Source organism: Excalfactoria chinensis, chromosome 1 (assembly GCF_039878825.1).
Source record: "Excalfactoria chinensis isolate bCotChi1 chromosome 1, bCotChi1.hap2, whole genome shotgun sequence".
NCBI lineage: Eukaryota > Metazoa > Chordata > Aves > Galliformes > Phasianidae > Excalfactoria > Excalfactoria chinensis.
The window spans coordinates 177,488,709-177,512,914 of NC_092825.1; the positions used below are offsets into that span (position 1 = coordinate 177,488,709).

The following is a 24,206-nucleotide window of genomic DNA, read 5'->3' on the forward strand; positions in this document are numbered from 1 at the left end:
TGTTGAAGCTGCCTCATCAGTAAGTATTGCTGAAGCAATTTAGTAATGATCTTAATGCACAGTGCTGGATTTTTATAGCCATCTCAATTGGCTATTAAAATACAGCACTGCACTTTGAAATTGCTACTGCACCACTTCAGAAATTGTTATCATGATGGAGTTGCAGACAGTACTGCTCATTTCAGTAGAAACTTCATTTGTTATGAATGACTTCTGGAAACTAGTACTTAAAATCTGCTATGAGATGAGGAGTGCATTTTGCATATTAACCCAGAAGTCCCAGAACTTCTTGGAGAGGTTTTAAAAATTGAACGGTGTTAAGGAAAAAAACACAAAACAAACAAATAGGTATGTATAAAATAGCTGAAAATGGAGAAATGGAAATGGAAAATTAACACAAACGGAAAATGTCAGTAAAATATAAAAAAAGAGAAGTCAAAATTATCATATCAGGATTTCAATGAGGGCACACTCTGCAGCTCACAGTATGGTTCTAATTTTCAAATTGTGAGGCAACCCACCAGTCGGGTGATGTTTCAATTCAGTGTGAGATTCTTGCTGATAAGTTGACTACTTAGCTCCAGAGATGATTGAATTTGGTCTGATGTGACAGTAATTTGATAGAACCATATTTTACCATTTAATTGCAACATGCTAGATTTACTTTCTTTTTCCACTGATGACAAAAGAAGCTAGTCAAAGCCTGAAAAACTAGAATGAAACTGCCACTCTTGTAACTATTACCATTTGAAATTACACCAAATAAACACTGACATGATTTAGTGGAGGGTTGTTAGAGTTAGGGAACTATGGCCAGGTTGTGGTTGGACTTCATGATCTTTAAGGTCTTTTCCAACCTGAGCAACTTTATGATTCTATAAAAACAAAGAATGAGATCTAGAGTCAGAAATACAAATACACAGATATAGCCTGCCATGATTTCTTCTATCAGGGACTGGCAGCATTAAAAAGTATTTCTGAAAAATGACAAAAACTCTTATAGCACTACTGCAGAGTGTTTAACTTTATGAGCTTCAAGATAATACCATATTCATGTGATAAACTGTGCAGATACTCACATGTTCTTATATTGAACAATCTTAGCCTAAAGGGAAGCTGTGTCTTTTAGTGATGTTAACTTAGAAATGATGATTTTGAATCACAGTCTTAAAATTGGATAATTATGTTTTAGTGCTTGACAGAGGTCTTTCTGCTTATTGGATTAAATGCCAGTCCCTTCAAACAAAGACATTTCATAAAGAAAATGGTATTTTAGTTTCAACTGTGGTGCCTTTCTTATTTATGCGTTTGGTAGGTGCATTACAATAACATGACATGAAGAACTTAGAGTCAGGAACCTATGTAGTTTGTTAAATCTAGAATTTGGAAAATTTGCCTGCTTTCTCATATTTCTACAGCTCTTTATAAAGTTATCCACTCTTACTCTGTTTTAGATCAGGATTCATGAAAATGCTCACAGCACAGATGGAAAACACTGAAAAATAGAAATGACTTCACAGCTGATGAATCCACAGGACTAAAATTTTTGAAAGACCACACAAAAATGTTTCTGGTTTGTGAAAAAAACATTTTTTTCTGAAAACACTTTGGAATCATTAAAACATTTCTAAGCATGAAATTAAAAATGTTTTGAAAATTTCAAGCTATCATAAATGAATAAACAATCTGCCTAACTCATCATAGAACCCCTTTCTCCTCAAGTTATACTGTTTACTATATAGTATTTAGTGTCCAGTAAACTAGAGGAAATAGGCCAGGTTAAAAGTAGAGAGATAGCTATATTAACAAAAGTATACACATCATCATCTCTCTGAAGGAATCATTTGCAAACAGTTATCAGACAGCACAACTGGAAAGCTCTCTGTGCTCTCTGGAACTGGTAATTGGGGCTCTTTGTTTGCGAAAGCTCCCGGTTTCATTTCAAGAGTTGTAGTTTTAACCTGAGATGAAAAGGTTACCTTTGGCTTTGCCTTAGTAGATAAAAATAATACTAGGATTTCTCCTTACTTATTGGGAACAGCGACTGTAAACATTTTTAAAAAGCTGCCCCTCTGCTGCCTTGAATTTGAATGCATTTCTTAAGGAGTGACACTTCTAACAAATTTCAAAAGCACATGTAATCATACCCAACTTTTTGGACTACTTCAGTTGTTGCTATCAATGCAACACAGCACAAGCTTTTCTCATTAAGGCCATCAATTGAAACTAAAATATGTCAACTCTGATGACATAATGTAAATTTTTGTGAAACTGTTAGTGGAGAAAATTTCAGTAACAATTCAAGGTAATTTTGCAGGGAAACCACTGATGGTCTGCATCTCTTCAAGAAAATTCCATAACTAAGGAAGGGGTTAGAAAATATGCTACTTAAAAGATACTGATTCTATTCCAAGTACAGTAGGAAAGCTTCGTTACTACCCAGTGACTTTAACTAGTGTCAACAAGAATTAAAGAGCTAGATACGTGAAAAGCAAATCTCCCACATGCTGTACACTCACTTCAGGCTACCACAGCAAAACAATGAAATGGAAACTCTGGAATGGGTTATGCTGAATGACTTCATCTAATATTTAGATGAATTTACGTAATTCAAAAAATGCATGCATGTTATATCCTTTGTATTCGTCCCATCTTATTTCTGAGCATTTTACTGAGATGCCCAATTTAGGAGCTTAGTGTTTCCTCTTTAAGAAGTAAAGTAAGATAGAGAAGACAGCCATCTGCAGAGAGACATGACTGGGGTAACAGTGCTTAACAGATGCATTAATTTCAAATTTAAGGCCTCAGAACGTAACAACACCCTGAAGAGGTTAAATGAAAAATCTGCAAAAGGCCCTAATTCTGACAGAAGGAAAGGAGTAGAGGAATAAGTGCCCCCAGATATTTTTCTTTTTAAGGGCACAAACTCAAGTGGGGTGAACCTGATCAAAAATGTATGATGAATTCACCAAGAGTGAAAAAAGGCACACTTACAGACAACAAAACAGAGATGTAGATGTGGTTCTGTTCAGAGCTTTTCCATCTAAAATATATTGAATAAAATGACAGCTGTGGCCACTGCTGTAGTTAAGACACTGATGGTTACTATTGAATTACCAAAGGGGTGAGGGAAATTAATCCTATTTCTCTATAATTCTGTTCACATGCCACTAGAAAATCCAGATGGTAGAATCAGAAACCCTTCATATTGTTTCTTTCTTAGAGCTTTTAAGGCTGCCATTTTAACACTCAAGCTTCCTGGTACTCAGCTGTTCTGCTTCATACGCCCTGAGCTTCAGCTTCATTTCTGCAGCTGTGTTTTCTTTCATATGTTACATTTCCTACAGAACTGAGATCAAAAATTTATTATGTGATACAGCACTGATGTAGTTACTGGAAGTGGCATTTTCAGTGTTTAATTTTATTTATTCTTCTAGTATACAGTTTCAGAGCTTAAATTATCCATTAGATATTGGTACAGAAAATATTACACAAATTGTGTGTATAAATAATTTCTGACTGCTAGTTTAACAATTTTCTTTTCCAAATTACTGGCTGATTCTTCAAAAAGGAAAAAAAAAAAAAAGTTAAATTTCTATAACTAATGTTATGGGAAGCACATTATTTAATACTTCTGATTTTAGTAAAAGCAGATTTACAGTGTAATAGAACAGCATGGAATTCCTGAAAACCGCAGAGGCCAGTGAACTCCTTTGGTTTAAAACCAACTGCAGTCTAAAAGTCAACTGCAATCAAAACAGTTTCAGCTCTACAGTCTCTGAATAGTGGCTGAAGTTCATAATTCATTGTTCATACATAGAACAAAGTTCTTTTCAGGGTCTTATATGAAGGTAATCCACGAGTTATGCTATAAAGCCAAATACCACTGTTAAATTGCTTTGTTTTGAATGTCTGTCTGCTTGCTCCTGAGGAGCAAATCCTGTAGCACAGAAAATCCATTTTAATTACTATTAGTCATGTTATGTTTAGTACAGTTAAAGAAAAATATATTATTCAAGGACATGGTTTTCAACAGTGTATAAATTCCACTGATTTTCAACAAGAAACGTCCTTTGCATATCCTTCCCCTCTTCAAAAATCAGCTACTGCAAAGACATTGGCTGCTACAACTTGTAGAGGGTCCTGAGAGTGTTTGAAGTAAAACACCTACCATTTGCTAAGTCCTATACAAAGCTGTAGCAGTGAATCACTAAGATTGCATATGTGAATGAGGAGACACAAAAGAGGCATTAAAAACACAGTCTCACAAATGAAAGATAGAACGATCCTGCAATGATCAGAGTTAGATCCAGACACTGAATACAGACACCGGTCAATATTATTAATTAGGTGTGGTAAAGAAGTGAATGCACAGCTTTGAATATCTACATAGCTGCAGTTCGGAGCTTCAGTTTTCTGTTGTGCAACTCATTTGTGTCTATTATTTAGTTCTTTTTCAAAAAAGGCAAGTGAATGAGTTACACTGCCTTTAATTACACAAGATGCTAAGGAAGCTTTTTATAAAACAGCAGGTGCAGTTGCACTGAAACCTGAAATCAGAAGGATCTAAAACACAAAATAGAACTGCAGAACTGTTAAGTTTGAAGAGACCACTAAGATCATCTAGTCCAACCATCAACCTATCCCCCACCATGGTCACTAAACTTTTGTCCTTTATATTCTGCTTGCTAGCTAGAAGAGCCAACATGTATTAAATAATCCAGCTTTTATGGACTCACATCTTGTAATGCTCTTGCTCTAAATGTCTCAGAGGAAATTAAAAGAGTATTTATATGAAACACCTTGCAAATTTCCTCCTCTATCATCTTCAAGTGCTGAAAGATATGATCACTTATCCATATGCATGTCCAGGCAAGCTACTGACCCCCAAGTTTACATGGTTATAGGGAAACCAGCACTTCCCTTTTTGTAGTAAAATCTCAAACAGTGAGAAATGAATTCAATATTAAGCTGAATGAGAAAAGTAGGAAAAGAAGCATCTGAAAAGATATTTGCTACTCTAGATTCAGTGTGACACAGCTGCCTTGTATAGAAGCACATTTATTTTCCTTACTCTGAATAAACGTATGAGCAGGGAGACAGGAGTTGGTATGAAGAGTACCTTGTTGATTTTAAGACCTAATCTGGCTCTGAAGAGAATCAACACTGCATTGATCATCACTTATTTGTTCCTGCACTGTACAGTAAAGGTTTGAAAGAGAAGTTCTCAGATAAATCACCTGAGCTATGAGTAAATAAGCATCCTGCAAGTGACTAGTACTGAGACCTACATCCAAAACTGACATGATTATGCCATGAGTTTGCTTCCTCTCAACAGGTAACTTAGTTTTAATGGATGATATTGAAAAAATAAAAAACAAATAAACAAACAAACAACAAAACCAAACAGAAAACTTCTACATGATTCTGATTTTTTTTTCATATGTGGAATATAGAAAGCATACAATTATACATACAGGTATACCTTACCTGAATTAGAACGAGAAAAGAGAGCAACAATCTCATCAGCTTTTCTTATTTACCAAGTTTCCTGTTATATTACTTTGCTCATATTGAAATGAAAATTTTAAAAATATTCCGTTTAGCAATAAAGCTCAATATTTCTAGCACCTACTTGTAGTAAAATTTTTACTCATAAAACAGATCTACAAAATTGTTGTCTATAGCACTTAGTTGCAAAGCTTCTTTACATTTTCATAATAAATAAGTTTTTGGCATACACTCTATTTTATGAAAACAGATAAATTTCAAAACATCTTAATAAATCTTAATAAATGATTCCCTTTCCTGCCCATTTCTACAAGGTATCTGTCATCTGGTCATGGTGAATAACTTTTTCTGTTTCAACACGTTTTGAAAGGATATGTTTGTTTGAAGTTCTTTAGCTGTGGGTTACTCAAAATGACTGCCATATCACAAACTTGGTTGAATTTCAATATTTTATAACTACTGCTGCCTGTGCTACTATCCTGATTTCACACACACAAAGTCTCATCAGATACACTTTTCTGTTAAAAGGATAGCTTAGTATTGTAATTGACCACTGGAATCCAGACTTTCAGGAGTTTAACTTGCATGCTTAAATTTATTGCAATGTTTGTCAATAGCAGAAAGTGACAGATTCAGTGATCTTCCAGAGAAATGTTATGTACATGGAAGAGACATAGTACAGAGTATATTGGAAACAGTGCACTTTATGAACTATCGATGGGTAATCTCAGCAATTCTGCATGTATTAGATACAGACACACTCCATTACTGGTATGAAAAGCCACTAGGAATATGCTGTAATATTCACGGAAGTTGAAAGGCAAAGGGAAACCACTGAAAAAAACCTACAGATTGGCCCATGTAAATGAAAAAGGTAGAATAATCTCATGTGCATGACATAGATAACATGAAAATTTATTCATTTCATGCATAGGCTATTAATTAGAGTCCTGATTATGAAACAATTATTATGGAACAAATAAAGATATTGCATGTCCTATCCATCTCTGTGTCCTGTGAAAATAATCATTTTCTTTGCCCAGAAAACAAATATAAAGAAAAATAGCTCATTACCTAGCAGCTAATAGCTAGATGGAAATTTCAGGAAGGAAAAACAATACATTTAAATTTGTTGAAAAGTAATTTCTACAATTAAATACTTTTTAAAAAAGTTAAGGTGATTACGGACACTTCTATATGGTTAACATTTCACCTTAACAAATAATACTCTGCTTTCTGTTAGACACTAGAATTTGTACTGGCGCTATCAGTCTTTCAATTGTTTGTCCTGTAGCCATAAGGCTCTGTTAAAAATGAAAAAGGTGATTTAGACTACTGCAGGTCTTATCCTAGACTTCCATTGAATTTTTTTGAAAGAAAAAATGAAATTATTCTATGTGCCTTGGTAAGTTAGTATTCTTGTCTTCTTGTTCCAAAGAGAACTATAGGAGAAAGCATCAACATCAAAGTAGAAAGAAGCTGAACGTACATAAAACAGTGTTAAAAAAGGAAGAATTCAGAAACTCAGTATATCATCTTAAATGAACTTCAAGGATCTCAGTAGAGTAAGTTTAGAGGAAATGTATCTTCTGAAAATCATACAATTTCTGTATCTGGCATTTATTCTGGAGATAAGAAGCCATCTCTACAAGAAACATTACATCAGACAAATCACGGTGTCTTATATTCCTTTATATGTGATGCTAACTCATGCAACCATGAATCCATGTTCTGCCAGCCTAAATTCACTGTACTTCTGTAACTGACAAATTAAGCAGTTAACCAGTCAACAAAGTCAGGTCCTTTTTCATCAATGAGGAGAGTTAAACAACAAGCTTAAAATGGATGTGTTCTCATTTTCACGTTTACCTTTAGGGCCTTTGAACAACTTGATCTCTACCACGGTCTCCAGAATAGGTCTCCTTCGACGAACATACAATCGGACTATGGAGCCAGCCTCTTTTAGGGCCTCCACAGCTTTGCTGTGTGAGACTTCTGACACGTCCACCTCATTCACTCGCAAGATACAGTCGTTGACCCTTCAAGAAAAAAAGGAAATGTTACTTTAGCCTGAGTAGTGTTTTGCCAGTAGTGTTTTAAAACAATAATCACTTAATTGGGAAGTTTGCCAGATGCAATAATGTAATATGCTATATCAGCACTGAGATGAAAACAGAATGCACAAGTTCTCCAAAATATATTCAAACTAAATCATGCCTACTCACACCTACTGTCCTCCATTATAAACTGGGGTGGAGCCATTACAGTGATGGAAATAATAAGCAATTTGTTTTTACAGACTTAGTAGAAAGAGTTTTTACTAAGCAGCATAATCTAGTTACTAGAGTCACAATGCATGGTACTACTATTACCATTGCTCTTAGGGAAATCAGTTGATTTAATTCAATACAGAGAGATTAGTATTTCTAAAAATAGCTTCTTAAATCTATCTATCTTCTTCAACACAGCGAAAAATTTGTAATTTATCAAAGTAAGAAGTTCACCTCTAGGTGAAGGCTCCAAGATATGCGGTTTGGTAATAACATATTTTTTACATAGAATACTAGAAGAAATCCCTCATAATCTCATTTTGCATGTTTATTATATTTCTATGGGGATGAACTAATTTATTTACCCTCAAAGTGACCTAATTAGATGTAGTATTTTCTCTATTTTGTATTTTGCTGCTGAGTTGTAGCATATAAAAGGAGAATGAAGTTTTCACAAAAGGTTATTTGAACTCCAAGTAGTTAGGATGGATATTTTACATTCTTGTGCTGCTATTTTTGCTTAAAAAAACAGCAATAAAATAATGCCACAACCCCAAACATTATTTGAAACCAAGATTTTCTGTGTTATCAGTATTTTTGAAGAAACTTTACTAGGAGAAGCACTGATAAAAGCCTTCAACTGATGCTTGGTCTGTCTTAGGAAAGACACAAAACTGAAACTCTGAATGGCAAATTTTCCAGTTTTTCCAATAATGGACTTCCATTGGTTTCCATCAATGCCAGAAGTATTCATTTTTGAAATGTACAATCGTCTGGTTCGGCTGTCAGATTAATCAGGGGTCTAATATAAATTGCTTTATTAAATAAATTATGAATGCATCCTGCTATTATTTCCTATTCAGACAGCAATTATGCCTAAGTTGCTCTGTCTTGCTATTAGTATTGCTTTATATCTGACTTGTCAAATTTCTGACTCTCATTGTCATACATGAAATAGAGTTAATGAAAACCACAGGATCTTAGCCATTGATTGCTTATGAAAATGAAAAGGTGAGAAAAGATTATAAAACCACTAAAAGAAGTGTTACATTTCCTCTGTTCTGCAATGATAAATATTAATAATATTAGATAGTTCTATGTATCTAAAACCTCTTATTAAGGTTCTAGTGAAGTCTTCTCTCAAGGAAAAAAAAGGCAAATTTTATGAAGCAAGTCAATGAAGGGCACTGAATTGCACTGAACTTGGAAAAATCAGTAAGCCATACATATCTATATACTGAAAAAATCTTTGGAAAAATGATATTTACACTCCAACAGGAATCTCACTTTACTATCTGAAATTTGGCCATTTAGAGTTATCTACTTTGAAACAGTAAAACCATCTTTAATAAAACATGCACAGATTAATACTGCCCATGTGGGACTTGATGCTCTTGAAGGTCTTTTCCAACCTGAGCAATTCTATGATTGCATGAAAGATAATAAAAAGATAATAAAAAGCTGCTCCAGTAATGGATATACTTTAATATTTTGTTTCTATACAAAATTTATCAGTGTAGAAGCAACACTGACAGCAATTATCCCATTCACTTTACTATGATGAACATACCTAGTGCTATGATATATATCCTTTGGAACCCTCTGTTTTTTATTACCCTCACAAACACAGAGATTAATTTTTTAGTTTACGTGACTGAAAAATAAATAAATACAATATTGAAGAACATGTACACATGTGAGTGTGCAGACGCATGCATGTATGTACCAATAGAATCCCTATGACTTTATCATAAGTTTGGTAGAAATTCAGATGCAACAATAGGTCAACAGAATCCAGTGGCCACAGGAGTCTGCAAAGACTCAAGATAGTGAGGCCACAGTGCAGTAAAATAAGGTCATAAGCTGGTGAATGGGCTTTAACTTTATTATTAACAAAGAACATTCTGAAGATTTGTTTCAAATTTAGTAAAGTAGACTAAATTTTAACTATGCAGTTTCTACCACCATCAGGATCTACTCTCTCAGTGACCTAAAAGTGCTGCAGCAACATAAAACCAAAATATTAATAGGAAAATATTCTGGTAAATCCAGCTTAATAAAACACTTTCAGGTGTTCAAGAGTAAAGTCTTACCACTTAGGACCAATATTATTTTGCCCTTGTGAATAGTACTCTAGTGTACTTTCCCAACTTAACTGAGATTTTCATGTGAAAACTATATGGCAAAAGTATATTTCAGTTGCTGCATGTATTCCGTACCCCATTTATCTCAAAATCTACCCAGGGTAGTTATATGCTGTATGTACAAGTCCCTTTCAGGCACAGTTTCAATCCTCTGCCAAGAAGACCTTCCCATAATGCAAAGTAGTAATAATCAAGTATAACAAAACAAAAGTGATCCCTACAGCTTCATCAGTATTGATAGCACTTCAACAAAAACAAACAAACAAACAAACAACAACCCTCCAAGTGTGAGGAAATAGTTCCAATGAGTTCCAATCTTGTTTCCATAACAAGATAACTTTTAAAGCATTTATTTAATAGCATCAGCAATGTTACATTACTGCCACTCTGCTTGTAAAGCCTGACACTATATACTTTAGTACAGTGTGTTCATACAGTTACTTCTTAAGGTACATACTGTAAAAAATTATAAAGCTTTCTAATGAGTAATAAAAATGAAGTAGGTTTTATTCTAGGCTATCTGTAATGATTTTCATAACACTTAAGAAAGAAAAAAAATATTTCTCTAGTTTTAGATGAAAAGAATTCTTAAAAATGAATCTCAAAATGGAGAACTTGACCTGCTAAGACTTAATATAATCTCAACATCTGTTGATGTTATGAGTTCATAAAGTTCTTGAATAAATTTTCTTATCTTTCTTTGAAAAGTAGCATGTAATTGAAAGTACTTTGGAAACTGCTTGTACCAGGTTGGAAAGAAACAGAAAGAAAGAGGGAAAAAAGGAAGAAGAAAGAAGGTAAACACAGAAAGAAAGAAGAAAGACAATTATTTTCCAACATATTTTAAAAGAACACAAGCCCAGAAACAATCTTCATGCTATTGTTTCCTTGAAAATAAAGGGACTTCATATCTCAGTTCAGCACAGTGTATAAGTCTCTAATTAAATTTTGAGGTAATCCAATTTCCACTTTAGCCAAAATACTCATGCAGTTAAATTTATTCAAGTCAGCTGAATTGCCCATTTGGTTACTGCTGAGTGAAAATTGAGTGAGGCAACACTTCCCACAGCACGCTGGCTCACCTAACTTCCTTAACAAAATGGATATATTCTATTAGAATTCATGAAATAATTCAGTTATGAAGAAACCTGGTTCATAAAATACAGAATACAGTACATGCTATTATCATGCCAGGATAGTTACAACTGATGAAAGAAATATGAGAGATTTTGCCTTTTAGGAGGGAGGTCAGGGACACAGAGATTTACCAGTAGCAGTTGCTATCTTCAAAGCAAATGAGAGGCTGGATTAATTAAGGAAAAATACTATCCTTTAAGGGCTTCTACCAACTTTGTTCTAAACTTGACTATCTTCATCTGAGTTTTCTGATCACTGATTTCAAAAAACTGTGCAGACACCCTTGAAAAGCTGATAATTGCTTCATTCAATTGTAAGAACCCTTAGGCAATTGTTAGAAATGTAGTAGGTGACAACTGGTAATGATTATTTATTTCAGTCTGTTCTGTGCAATATGGTGCCCTGCAGAGAAACTCAAAGCAGTCTAGTACAGCAGCAAAGAGCCCCAGAAGACCAAATAGTCCTGTCAGGATGCATTAACCCACTTGCAACTCCTGAAATAAAGTACTTGGAATCAACCATGGTTTCAGCAAACAGGAACTCATCTGTGCTCCATGGGACAATGATGAAACTGAATCTGCAGTAATCCATTAGTTATCATTCAGACATTTCTAGACTCATTAGCAATCTATTAGTGTGGTAGCCCTGGTTAAACAAATATAATTACCATATTTTCTAGTGCAGAAAAGCTAACATTAGCAAATCTAATGACTTAATGTCTATTTAGCTATCTTCTCCACAAAGCTAAAATTGATAAGGACTTCAGTCAAAGCTTAGAAATCAAGATATAAATAATATTATTAAGGGTGAATCAACATAAAATTCCATAGGTATCAGCTAAAAAAAGCACTGAAATCTCACTTTATTTTTTTGCTTCTCCTTTGTCCATCCTTTTCAGCTCTATAAAAAGGGATTGATGGTTTTTTTTTTTTTTTTTTTTTTTTTTTTTTCCATTTCAGAAGTCACAAGAACACAGCACTTTATATAGGAACACAAGATTACAGGTGGAAAGTTGAAAGGACTGATTATTCTTCTTTCTTAATGATATCAGTGAATCAATATATACATACATTACCCGACCCCAGGAGAAACAGTCTAGTCCTTTACTTAAGGAAGAATTCCACCTACACTTTGTTTTTTCCTAATTCTCACTCACAGCCTTCCCATCATATAGTCAATAAAATGGTTACATATACTGGTTTATATAATTCCTTTGCATTATTATAATAATTATTTTATTTACTTTTCAACTAAAAATGAAGAATAAAAAATCACAACTCTAAAAATGCAGTCTTCAAATATGCCTTTCCAATTACTGAACACAGAGCTAAAACCAAATGCCAGTGATACACATGTTCCATGGGGCAGAATGTTTCTTTAGGTATAACAGTCCTTAGACACGCAAAATCATATACACCCTCAGGCCTCCTTCTGTCATTGTAAACTACTATATAGTTACTGTTACATTCAATTTAAAAATAAAGGGATAAAACAGTGGTAGAAGAAAACCTCAGATCCCATTTGCAAATTATGGTTCTTTCTGGAGTCATAGAATCATACAGTGTGGGTTGGAAGGGACCTTAAAAACCATCCAATTTCAACTCCCAGCCAATGGCAAGGACAACCCTCACCAGCTCAGGCTGCCCAGGACCCATCCAGCCTGGCCTGGAGCACCTCCAGGGATGGAGCACATGCAGCTTCTCTGGGCAGCAGTGCCAGGGCTGCACTGCCCTCATAGTGAAGAATTTCTTCCTTATATCTAATTAATATACCTTTTAGTTTAAAGCTGCTACACCTTATCTTATTTCTACAAACCCTGATAAAGTCCCTCTCCATCATTTCTATGGGACGGTTTCAGGTGCGGGAAAGCTGCTTTGAGGTCTCTACAGAACTTTCTCTTCTCCAGACTGATCAAACCTAACTCTCTCAGCCCATCTTCATAGGAGAGGTGCTCCAGCCCTCTAATCATCCTCATGACCTCCTGCAGGCCTTCTCCAACAGCTCCATGTCCTTGTGCTGGTGGCTCCAGACCTGAGCACAGCACTGCACAAGTAGTCTCGTAAGAGTGGAGTAGAGGGGGAGAATCACTCTGCTGGTCACTCTAGAAAGAACATCAGGTGTTTACGAAAATAAGCTTGATGAAAGCACCAGCTCATTCTAATTTAAAATTTGACCTTTATGTGTTTTACAATGAAACTCGATATATACCAAAGTTACTGGGTGAAGCATGGCTGATAAATTATGGTTTGGTTGAAAAAGTAATTTATGAATGATGTGACAGAATTCAAGCTGAACTTAATAAAAATCTGAAATTGTAGCAAACATTTTTTTTTTTTTTTTTTTTTCTATGTATATATGTAGATATTGCTACAAAATGTACTTAATGTGAAGGCAGTATCTGGAGTAGATATAACATACACTTCCAGATAAAGCAGAGCTGTCTTAATTTATGGCAATTAAATAAATTGTGGAAAATGAAAAGACAATGTTTTTTCGTTAAATTGCTGGCCTGGCAACATCCCAACCCTTCTTATGCAACTCTGAGCAAGTCGCCTAGCTTCTTTTTCATAACCTTCAGAGGATGACAAAACCACCTACTTCCCAACTCCTTTGTCTTCTTTGAGGAAAGCCTGCACTTTCTTGCTCAGCTAAAGAATAATGCCCAGTGCAACGCCTAGGTACACTGAGCATAAATACCAAATAATGAACAAAAGCAGCTCTCTGCCTCCTCCTGGCATCATTCAGCCAGCCTTAAAAGTGAGAGATGCAGGCTAAGAACTCCCACCACTCACAAAGGTGTGTGTGTGTGAAGATGGTGAACTAAACTTCGGCATAGCATTTCTGCGAGTAAATACAGCCAGATGGAAGCTTCCTCCACCTGTGCTGGCAAACCAGTTTCTGTGTGTTGCTTGTACAGAGCCTGAAGGCTGGAGCAGGCTGAGCTGACAAGTCCTGTGAGAAGCAGGGTGTGCTCAATTCAATCTGCTGCTGCTAAGCCTGACAACTTATACCAGGAACCAGCCTGACTTCCAGCCAAAGACAGAAATCCAAACCCTAGGAGTACTTTTTTCATGTAAGTATATGTGTAGATTTTTGCAGTATGTAATGAAAACCCAGTACGTCCTGCAGCAGACCACCAGTCTTCAGCCCACACCTTCTGGTGTGAAGTTTTGGAGAGTGACATGAAATTGTGTCAGTGGCCCCAGCAGCTAACTGTATTGTACTTTGGGTCTTTGCAGAAGCCTTGGCCTAGAAAGAGTAATTCATCTTTCCAAGAGGAAGGTTAGAATCTAGTGTGTTCCCTCCTAAATGACAGAGCAGAGAAGAAGCAGAGGAGCAGCAGAGAAAGCCTGCACACAGCAGACCCTGCTCATTCCCTCTAGATATGTGCAACGTCTACATCACTTTTCTTATTTTCTTGTCCAGGAGAAACTACCATTACACTCTTGTCCTCCAAAAGGCAACAGCCATGTAGGATTGCATCAGTAAGAATGGAGGAAATACTTCGTTTGTATATGGAAGAATATGGAGTCCAGTGATGGTTTAGGAGGTAGAAATGCCTACTGTAATGCTATCAAGAACTTCATCCAAAGCTTCCCATCCAAGAAGGCTTAAGGTTACATCAACCTGACTTACAGGTGTATTACCAGAGGACTTTCATTTCACTTCCCAAAGACAAACTGAAAGTGAATTGTCAGGGAACAATTCAGATTTCAGAAAACACTTCTGAACTTCAGAAAGGGTAACTGCCTGAAATGATGGTGAATTTCCATAGTCTGTTAATAATATGGCTGTATTGAAATTGGAGACATAGCCAGCATAACTAAAGATCTGTCAGAAGACATGCAATTATTGTTCATTGTTATTGCTTTAGTTGCTCATGGATTTTTTTTATTTTTTAATGCAACAGTCATACTAACTAAATGTCAATGTATTAAAAAGTCTGCATAATAGTAACACATTTGGAACTCAAGACAGTGACTGGTAACAATATCAGTAAAAAATATTAGCTCAACAGCTCCTTATCATGCACAGCATCTCTTCTCCCCTCTCACTCGGTCTCATCTATGACTGTAATTTCTATTTTGGAAGTTGTAAGTCAGAAAAAGACAGCTTACTGCACACTATATAATTAGGAGTGGAAAAATCCCTGCAGCCTTTAGACTGCTAGAAGAAAATATATTTAGAATCTTGAATATGTTCCTATTCACACAGTTTCAATAGAGGATACATCAGCATTTGCTTTTTTTTTTTTTTTTTTTTTTTTTTTTTTTTTTTTTTTTTTTTTAATCTCTTTTAAAAAATACATTTTAAAGGTCTTAAGCTCAGCTGTAAGATTTCACTCCAGGCAAAAACTTGGCTAAAAAGCAGTTTATCTGTTGTTTAAGATACTTTGGATCATTTCTACATTCTATCCTAGTTCCGGGAACTTCCTGGAGTGAGGCCGGTGTTCTTCTCCAGTTAACCCTTTCCCACTACAATGAGCAGATTCTTTAATTCTTTTAGGCAGTGTGACTTCATTATAAGATATCTATTTTTTTGGAGGTGCTTACATATACCTCTTCATTAAAAATATCTACCAAGGTAATATCTAGAATCCAGGGGAATCTGAACCCAAAGACTACTCATGTTACATCAAAATGGTACAGTGAAATCCAAAGCAGGGTGAGCCACACCAGCACGTACACTGACAGCAGTATATCTAGAATGGAAAGCCATCTGAAACAATGTTTACCATATGTCTGTAGCCAATTATAATGGGTAAAATGTCACATTACGCCTCTCTGTTCCATCTCATCGGAAGTTCATTTAAAGGTAGCTTGAGCTCTTGCACAATCCACCATGCAGTAACTAATTACAAGAGAAAGCCCATTAATGGCTACTAGGAGAAATAAAATCAGAGAAAAAGACAATTGTAACTCCACAGTGCAAAAACCTATGTTACAGATTAAAATCAAAGTCCTTGGTCCTTGAGTGTACGGTGGTTTCATGGCTAGCAAGCTCCCAGGCTAAACCTCACCAACCACATTCCCCCAAGGGACAGGAATCCACTCAGAATCCAGTCCTTTGCACAATGGGCACACTTCTGCCCCTTGATGATCATGCCTCAGGGGAGATCAGAGCTAGGGTGTGTGGGTTAAGGTGCTTCCATGGCTGCAAAAATAAAAGCCACATGAAGTCATAAGCCAGCCCAGAGGTCCACTGGGCCTGCTGTTTCTTTCCAAAAATGGCATTGGAAAAGCCTAACAAAGTATTTACTCAGAACACATTTTCAGATGCTGATGACTCTGGGGTTTCCTGAATCACTCTTCTAAATTTAACAGCCTGGGATAGTCTCCACAAATTCATTTAATTGTTTTCAAAACTCACCTACATTTAACATCCACAGTGTTCTCTGTCTGTTTGCTACCAGTTAAATAAATAAATATTTATTGTCCCCAAATCCTGTCATTAGAACAGAGAGCAAACATTCATCCCTAGTCATTTTCAATGCTCTGTTTCTCTCCTGTGGTTAGGAGATGAGACATAATCTCTTGCCTTTCATAACTGATTTTTCATCATAGGAAGGAAGGCCCTGGTAGACAAACTCTTCAAGCCAACATCATGCAGCTGATCTAGTAGTCACAGTATTTATCAAGAGTGATAACATTTTGGAGATGGACTCCCTTCCCCTCCATCTTTCTATTTATCTGAATGCCTCTTAGCTGTGCCTACAGATTTATAACTGCACTCTGAAAAAAAAAAAAAAAAAAAAAAAAAAAAAAAAAAAAAAAAAGCAGTTCACATCAAAGCTGTTTTTCTATGCTTAGTTTCTTGACAGAAATGACACTGTTTTACACTGAAAAAAAATTCCCGTTAAGTCATTTCATTCTAATATAACTGGAATTAAAATAATATAAAAAAAGAATAAAATAAATAAAATGAAATAAAAGGTTAGATGATAGTTAGGGAAACAAAAAATCAAAACAACCATCTGCTGTGTTATTATCTGGAATTGCCTCCTAGAAAAATGATTCTGCCACTGAAGCTATTCCACTTTGTATAATGTATTGCTCTCCTTAAATTGCAGAGAAAATCTCCCATTATTGAGGAAAGCATCCTCAATATAAGACTATAAATAAATTCTGCCTCTTTCTTGGACTTCAGATGTATTACAGAAATTGTACCAACACCTGAAACTAATGTAGATTCCCTTGTTCTTTCCTCATGATATCCAGAGAGAAGACTGGTTCACAACCTATACCTGTCTATCCAAACAGCACACTCACTGAAAACCTTTCTGACTCAGCTTATATTTCTTGTATTTCAGGAAGGGAAACAATTTTGGAAGGAAAGAATAAAAGACATTTTGTTCATTGTCCCTCCAGTTTATTGATCTGATATCTTCCCTGAAAGCTGTGGGCTTGTATTTTGCAGAGAGAGAAGTATGGAGAATGCATATTTCCCTTCAGAGATGAGCTGAAAGTGATCTAGACACTACTTTTATGAATGAAGGCAGCTTTGACTTAATTTTCCCTTTGCTAGTGAAATAATTTTGGACCTCCTTTTGCATCAAGAAGTATTTGCTCAGCTGCAGTATGCTGAGGTCTTTTCAGACCTGAAGTTTGCAGATAGCACTTTTTTATGATGTTAGGCAGCCAACACCCCATTAAGAAATGCTCTCAGAGTCACTAGACAATTGCAAGTCAAATAAATGAATGGTGTGATTTAAACAATTTCCTGCAACTGTAAACTTTAAAAAACCATTTACTGCCTAAAGCACTAAGAGTCTATACTTTAAATTGCTCATTTCCAAAATAATTTTTTTAAGCAGTTAACCTGAGTCAGTTCTTAGCCGTAAGAGTGAATGTGTTCCTAAAAGTTTAAAATCGAAACTGCAGAACAATAAGTTGACTTTATTATTATTCAAAGCTGTATCAAATCTGAAGCTTTGTGAAACTGTTTGAATGCTTACTGCATTGGACTGAATTGGGAGTATTTGAAAGTTATTCATGGTGACCTTGTGGAACATGGCTATCAATATCCAGGAGATAAAAATGATGGCAGATACCACAATAACTCTGAATATCGCTGTGTACAATTTCCTCTTCACTTTAAGAAAACAAAATACTGCCAAAATTTCTCATGTCTTCTCTAAGGTTGAATTAAGCAAACAACAACACTATAAAAATGCTCATACTCTCATTCTTATTTTGTCTGATGAAATTTAAAGATGTTTAGGATGCTTAAAACTAATGTGGAGTGAGAAGAAAAAACACACTTGGTTACACCTCCCAGAGCCTCCTTTACAGACACTTTTAGAATGGGAAGTAGTCATTACTACATAAAAGCAAATCATCTTGTAGGGTGTAGCTATAGAGATGAGAGGGAGGAGTAGCCAACAGTCATTTGATTTACACACACAGAGATTCAAGCATAAACTTTTCTGAAAAGTCAAGTCTAAACGCACATATAACAGGAGAATATCTCTATTTTATTTCCTGCATCACAAATATCCTGAAGGCAGAGTCAGAGCTTTTTACTATATAATATACTTGGAAATACACTTGTTCTAATTCATTTATCGTGAAATGATTTTCTGCATCAAACTTTCAAGTACTGGTTCGTCAGCATAACTCAAGGCAAATTAATTCTCATTTGCTAGGTTGACTACACCTACTGTAATTTTGTACAGAATTTATGATCTTTTACTTCACATATTGTTCTTTTAAGACATTTTCTGCATACTATAGACTACCTTTCCCCCAGAATATGCAAGATTCAGTTGAAGTGGACTGTGATCCACAAACGTATGCCTGGGTAAAACTGCTGTGTTGGGGATGAATTCTTCCCTTCCTCAGACACAATAGCACAAAAGACGAAAAACAATGTATTTCCACCCATAAAATACCACTTTGTACTTATCAGACCTGAAATTCCTGCCTTAAGTTCCTTAAAACCAAGTACAAAGTTACTGAACACAATAGATCTGAAAGAGTGCAGAGCAGACACAGGGGTTTGGTGATGGAGGTCAGCAGCTCTGCCAAAGGTAGTTAGCAACCACTCGGCCTGGTGAGTAATTGATCAGCCGCTAGGCCTGATGAGCCCATGCTGTTATTTAAATGTTTGGTTTTGATTGCAATCTCGTGACAGGGAGAGGACAGCTGTATGTAGGCAGGGAGGGCAGGATGAGGAAGGGTAGCAGAGCGTGGGCAGAAGGATTCCCCACAACAGGCTCTCAAACTTCAGCGCGATTTGCTTTATTAACCTCTTCCATAAGACATGTATGCAGCAAGTACTATTCTCTTATTCATTCCTCAAAAATGACAATAAGAATTAAGTTATTCCCCCCGCCCTTTCCATCTCTTATCCTTGGGATCCTTAGCTCTTACCACATTTTTCCATTCCTCCGTCTGTCCTCTAACTTCTCAGTTATCCTCAGTCTTTCTGGCTCTGGTGTGAAGCTTTCCTTCTGAAACCACTGCCACGAGCAGACAAGCACTGAAGCTTTGAGAGCACCCAGGCTCTGTCAGCACTTCAGCTCCGGCAGCCGGCACAGACAGCAGCCTCTGATGGTGGCCAAAAGGAAAACTTCAGCTCACAGACTGAATATTTGTGTCTGCCTCCAAATCCAGAGGCCAAAGTGAGACAGGAGAGCAGCAACAAAGCAGAAAAGGAGGTGTAGGCAGCTGTGGGACGTTGTGACAGGAAGGTGTTGGGATAAAGAAATAGGAAAGGAAAACAAAGCCCTGTAAAGCCAGAGATGAATGAAGGAGGCACCAGGAAGCCACAGAGCTCCTCCCAGCCGCAGGCTGCTCTGCAGGTCGTGGGAGGTGCCCCAGGGCAGTCTCCATAGGTGTGGAGGAGGCAGGGACCTCTGCCAGGCCTCACTTACCCTCAGAGCCCTCCAGTTTGGCTGGTTCCGGTGCTGTGTGTGGGGGGGTTCCAAGGCCCAGAGCCTCCAGTGGTGCCCCGCTGAGCGTGGAAGGCTGAGGTGCTGCCTTGGGCCCTAGGTACGCTTCGGCTGCTGAATACACCAAATGCTTGCTTATTCCTCACCTGTGGTCAAAATCCTCCCACCTGACACTAGTGCTGTTTGAAGCATATTCAGGTTTGTGCAGGAAAACCAGTTACAACAGATAACCCACGAGGCAATTCCACGCTCAGTATTTTTACAGGCACTTTTCATCTTTGGCGCTCAAAGTGCTTTGCAAATATGAACTCGTTTCAGCTTCACAACAAGCCCTGCAAGGCGAAGATAATGATCACTGTACCTATTTTACAAATGGGGAAACTTTAGCACAAAAGAAGAAAAGTATTACCACAGATCAGGCGGAGCAAGTTGAGAGGAAAACTACGAGGTCCTGCACTAACAAGTAGAAAACACTCCCTTCCGCTCAGGTTTGATTAAGAAGAGCTCTTCCAAACAAAGGTGTAGCATTTAAAAAATGAAAGAGGGGAAAACATGCAGTTCAAGTTCTGTAAGAAACCTCAGCTGCTTCAGAACATTTGGTGCCATTAGGCTCTGTGCTTTGAGTAGGTGAAAAAAAAATTGCTTTTTGCAATGATGTAACTCAGAGTAACATACAGAAGTGCACAATGCAAGCAACACATGCAAAGTATTCCTGTATCTTGCTAGGCTGATACTAAAAGTTACACACAATGGGGACATAAATTTAAAATCCCTGCTTGAACTTCTGTAGTAAGAGTGGAGTAAGGAATGTGTCAACAGAGATCAGCAATGGGCAGGAAACACAATTTGGCTGAAGACTGAAAGTCCAAATGTTTATCCAAACTGTAGCTGAGAGTTTTGACAGTGCATGAAATAACAGACTCTCTGTTTCACTATGCGTTAGCATTTCTGGTTTGGGCTGTCAGGAGCAAAAAGCCAACTGAGCTTTTTCTCTGAAATTTTAGAATCAAACTTTTGCTGCTTGTAAGGAACTTATTTTATTTCTTTTTATTTCTACGTCAGTTCTCTTTTCATCTCAAATCTTATTTTCAGATTCAGTGGGAATTGAGAGAGATGAAAAATTCAGCAGAACCCTGGAGGGTTACACCTGCTAAACACAGGAACAGATGTGGGATATTTTTTCTTTGACTAATGTTACACTCCATAGAGAGCTAATGATTTCTAAGGTGTAGAACCACAGAAAGCTTCTTACACCAGATGAATTATCACTGAGCTATTTAAATTCATAACTGCAGCAGCAGTGAAAACGTACTGATGAACTAATCACTTTGACTTGGCTGCACAGTACTGTTCTGCTGTAGCATTCTGGGGCTACTGCCATTTGTGCTGGGATGGCTGCTAAAGAGTCCCCTTGACCAGTTCAGTCCCATTGCATGAAACACCTTGTGCAAAGGGCTTTATAAAACTGCAGAATACCTAAAGTCCTAATATTGTGCTACTTTGCTTTGTGTTATTCACAGGCAGTGGTTTCAGTTAGTGGGAGACAGTTCAGAAACTTACTGGGCAGAAACTAATTCTTTACATTAAAAACAAGTGAAAATGAACAAAACACACACACACAAAACAAAACAAACAGAAAAACAAAACAACAAACAAACAAACAAACAAACAAACAAACAAACAAAAAGCAACCTTCAGGAATGTCTGTTGTTATAGTCTATAGAGAGGCTATTAAAATTCCTCAGTTTCAAAGCCCACAAGACAGAGAAAATCCATGGCTTTTCTCCCCATTAAATTCTATTTCATTTACCTAGGAATTTATCTGTCAAAACATTATTTCCCATTTCTTCCCTCCGCAGTGTAAGAGATTCCTTTTTGCAGGCTAACAAATTATTTTCAAAGTAGAAAAAGCAGAAGTACAATCAAAATCACAGACATATTGGGGGTCTGCAGAACTGGATAAAGAATGCCAAACTCATGTAGGGAAAAAGAAGAAAAAAGATTCAGCAAAAGCAATGTAAAGCAGTGAAAGCAGCTGAAAAGAGAATTTAATGACAACATATTACATTGATGAATAGAAGTGTAGGCTGATAGTTTAAAATGTGGGTCATGGTATCCAATGATCAATTAAAACAAAACAAAAGAAAACAAAAAACATAAAAATTCAGTTCTTTTGTGACCTGCCTTTTCTTCATGCAGGTCTCCTGTGATAATTCTACCTACTTTATACCGCAGTACCTCAAGAAGCAATGTGCACAGATACACAGACAAACACCGTTAATAAGATCAAACTTCCTAACACAAACCAGGACAGAATGAGCAGTCAATAATTTGTAATGTAATTTATGGCTGGAAAGCAAGCATGTTTTACCTAATGGGGTAAATGTCTCTTTATTAACTTACTACTAAATTACATACTGAACTAATAGCATTGTCAGAGGCCTGTAAACAGTACTGATATGAATCAGAGTTTTGTGGCAGTACAGTAATTATAATAACATCCTGAACAAGCTTTATGCCTTTTCAAGGCACACAGGCCAGGTACTGATAAGCTTAATACAAGATCAAAAGTTAACAAACGGGAATTTAGGCAGTGAATCACAGAGCAGACACACTTCTGTTTTGATATAATGATGGTGAAATACAGCCAGTTTCCCTGAGCCAGATTAGAGCCATTTCTTCTTTCCTTTCAGTTTCTCAGGCAAACTGCATATAATAACTATACCAGTGTGCTTCTTAATTCTAATTTTCAAGCTCTGAATGAGCAGTGTGAGTTTGTAGTGTTTCCTCCCTGGTTCTTTTTCATGAGACACTGAAATAATACAAAGGTAAAAACAGTCTGATCAGAATGCAATCTTTGTCTTTAAATTCATTTTTCTCAGTGTTATTTTTATGAACACGATATTCATGAGAAATCTTCTTATCTTCAGAGTTCCTCTCTTACTACATAGGTCTAGGTAAATTTATAAACCTTTGATATGTCACAGTGGGTTAGTTGATAACTGAGGAGAATACAAATATTATTTGTTCAAACCCTTTGCTGGTAGGCATTAAACTATAGGCCATAAGACACAGAAATAGGAGAGAAAGAATCACTATACTATTCCAAGCTTTCTGCCTGATTTACTAGAAAACTGAGGGCAAGTTATTTAGACTCTTGTCTCCTCCGATTAGCACGTCTTATGTTCCTTTTCCAACACCAGATCACTTTGAGAGCAGGGGAAAAACCCCACTGGGGCTGACTGTTATGATGCTGGTAGAACCAGGCAGCATGCCTTACAAATGTGGCTGCTACATAACCCTAAAGTTGCTGACAACCAGAAGAGTAACATCAGGAAAGGCACATTTGCAAAGGAAAGACAAACGCTGCACACCTTTAACAGTTTTTAAGCTATGAAATTCTGATGGCTGGGGTACATGTGCTGATTCTGATTAGCCTGCCAAATGTAACTGGCAGTAGATACAGTTTACTCAGTGTGGTTAAATAAGTTCACCTTACTCCCAAGAAAATAAGGTTGATAGGTTCACAAGTGGGAAGAGACTTGAAACCAGTTTCCTAGAAGAATGATTAAAGTAGCTACAGGTTCAGGCAGCTTAGCAGGGCAGTGTGCCTTCAGGCACAACCACTTTCTTACTTTTGACTCACTTTTCACATCAACCCTCTTTCCTACTGAGTGTAGCACAAGATCAGATACCAAAATAAACCTTGGTACATTAACCATTTAAATTCCAAGCTGTCAAAATCCAGCTCACATTCTTGTAAATAAACTCTTTGGTATACAGTCACATACTCAGTAATAATCAGATTTTTGAATAACAAGTAAGATTCCTAGGACTACAGAATTGCTATAGATACTGCTGGAAACATGGCTTATCACTTTTCCTGGTGCATATATTGTACGTCACTGAGCTGATGATCCTATTGAGTGGCCTTTGCTGAGGTGTACAGTTAATTGTCATGTACATCAGTGAAGACTGCCCCAGGATATCTAGGCTTATTGGCAAAGGTCACTGATACATACAATATCAGGTATTAAAACACAACAGGATTTTTTCCTTCCTAGAATCGTAGCAAAGTGAAACACTCTTTACAGATAAAACAAGGAATGGAGGAAACTTCTAGGAAAATCCTGTAAAATAAAATCTCACCATCAAAAACCTTTTAAGTTTGTTGTATAATAGAATCATAGAATCATTAAGACTGGAAAGACCTCAGACATCATCTGTTCCAACCATCAACCATCCTGATCA

The 24,206-nt window shown here is 36.6% G+C and overlaps 1 protein-coding gene across 31 annotated transcripts in view; it reads right to left on the reverse strand.

The window, feature by feature from the left end:
* The window catches only part of DLG2 (discs large MAGUK scaffold protein 2), a 981,657-nt gene that overhangs the window by 303,189 nt on the left and 654,262 nt on the right, over window positions 1-24,206 (reverse strand). For all 31 annotated transcript variants that reach the window (XM_072326879.1, XM_072326883.1, XM_072326882.1 and 28 more), the window contains one exon: window positions 7,381-7,550. In XM_072326879.1, the coding sequence (XP_072182980.1) occupies window positions 7,381-7,550 (170 nt within the window). The remainder of the gene's footprint in view (window positions 1-7,380; window positions 7,551-24,206) is intronic.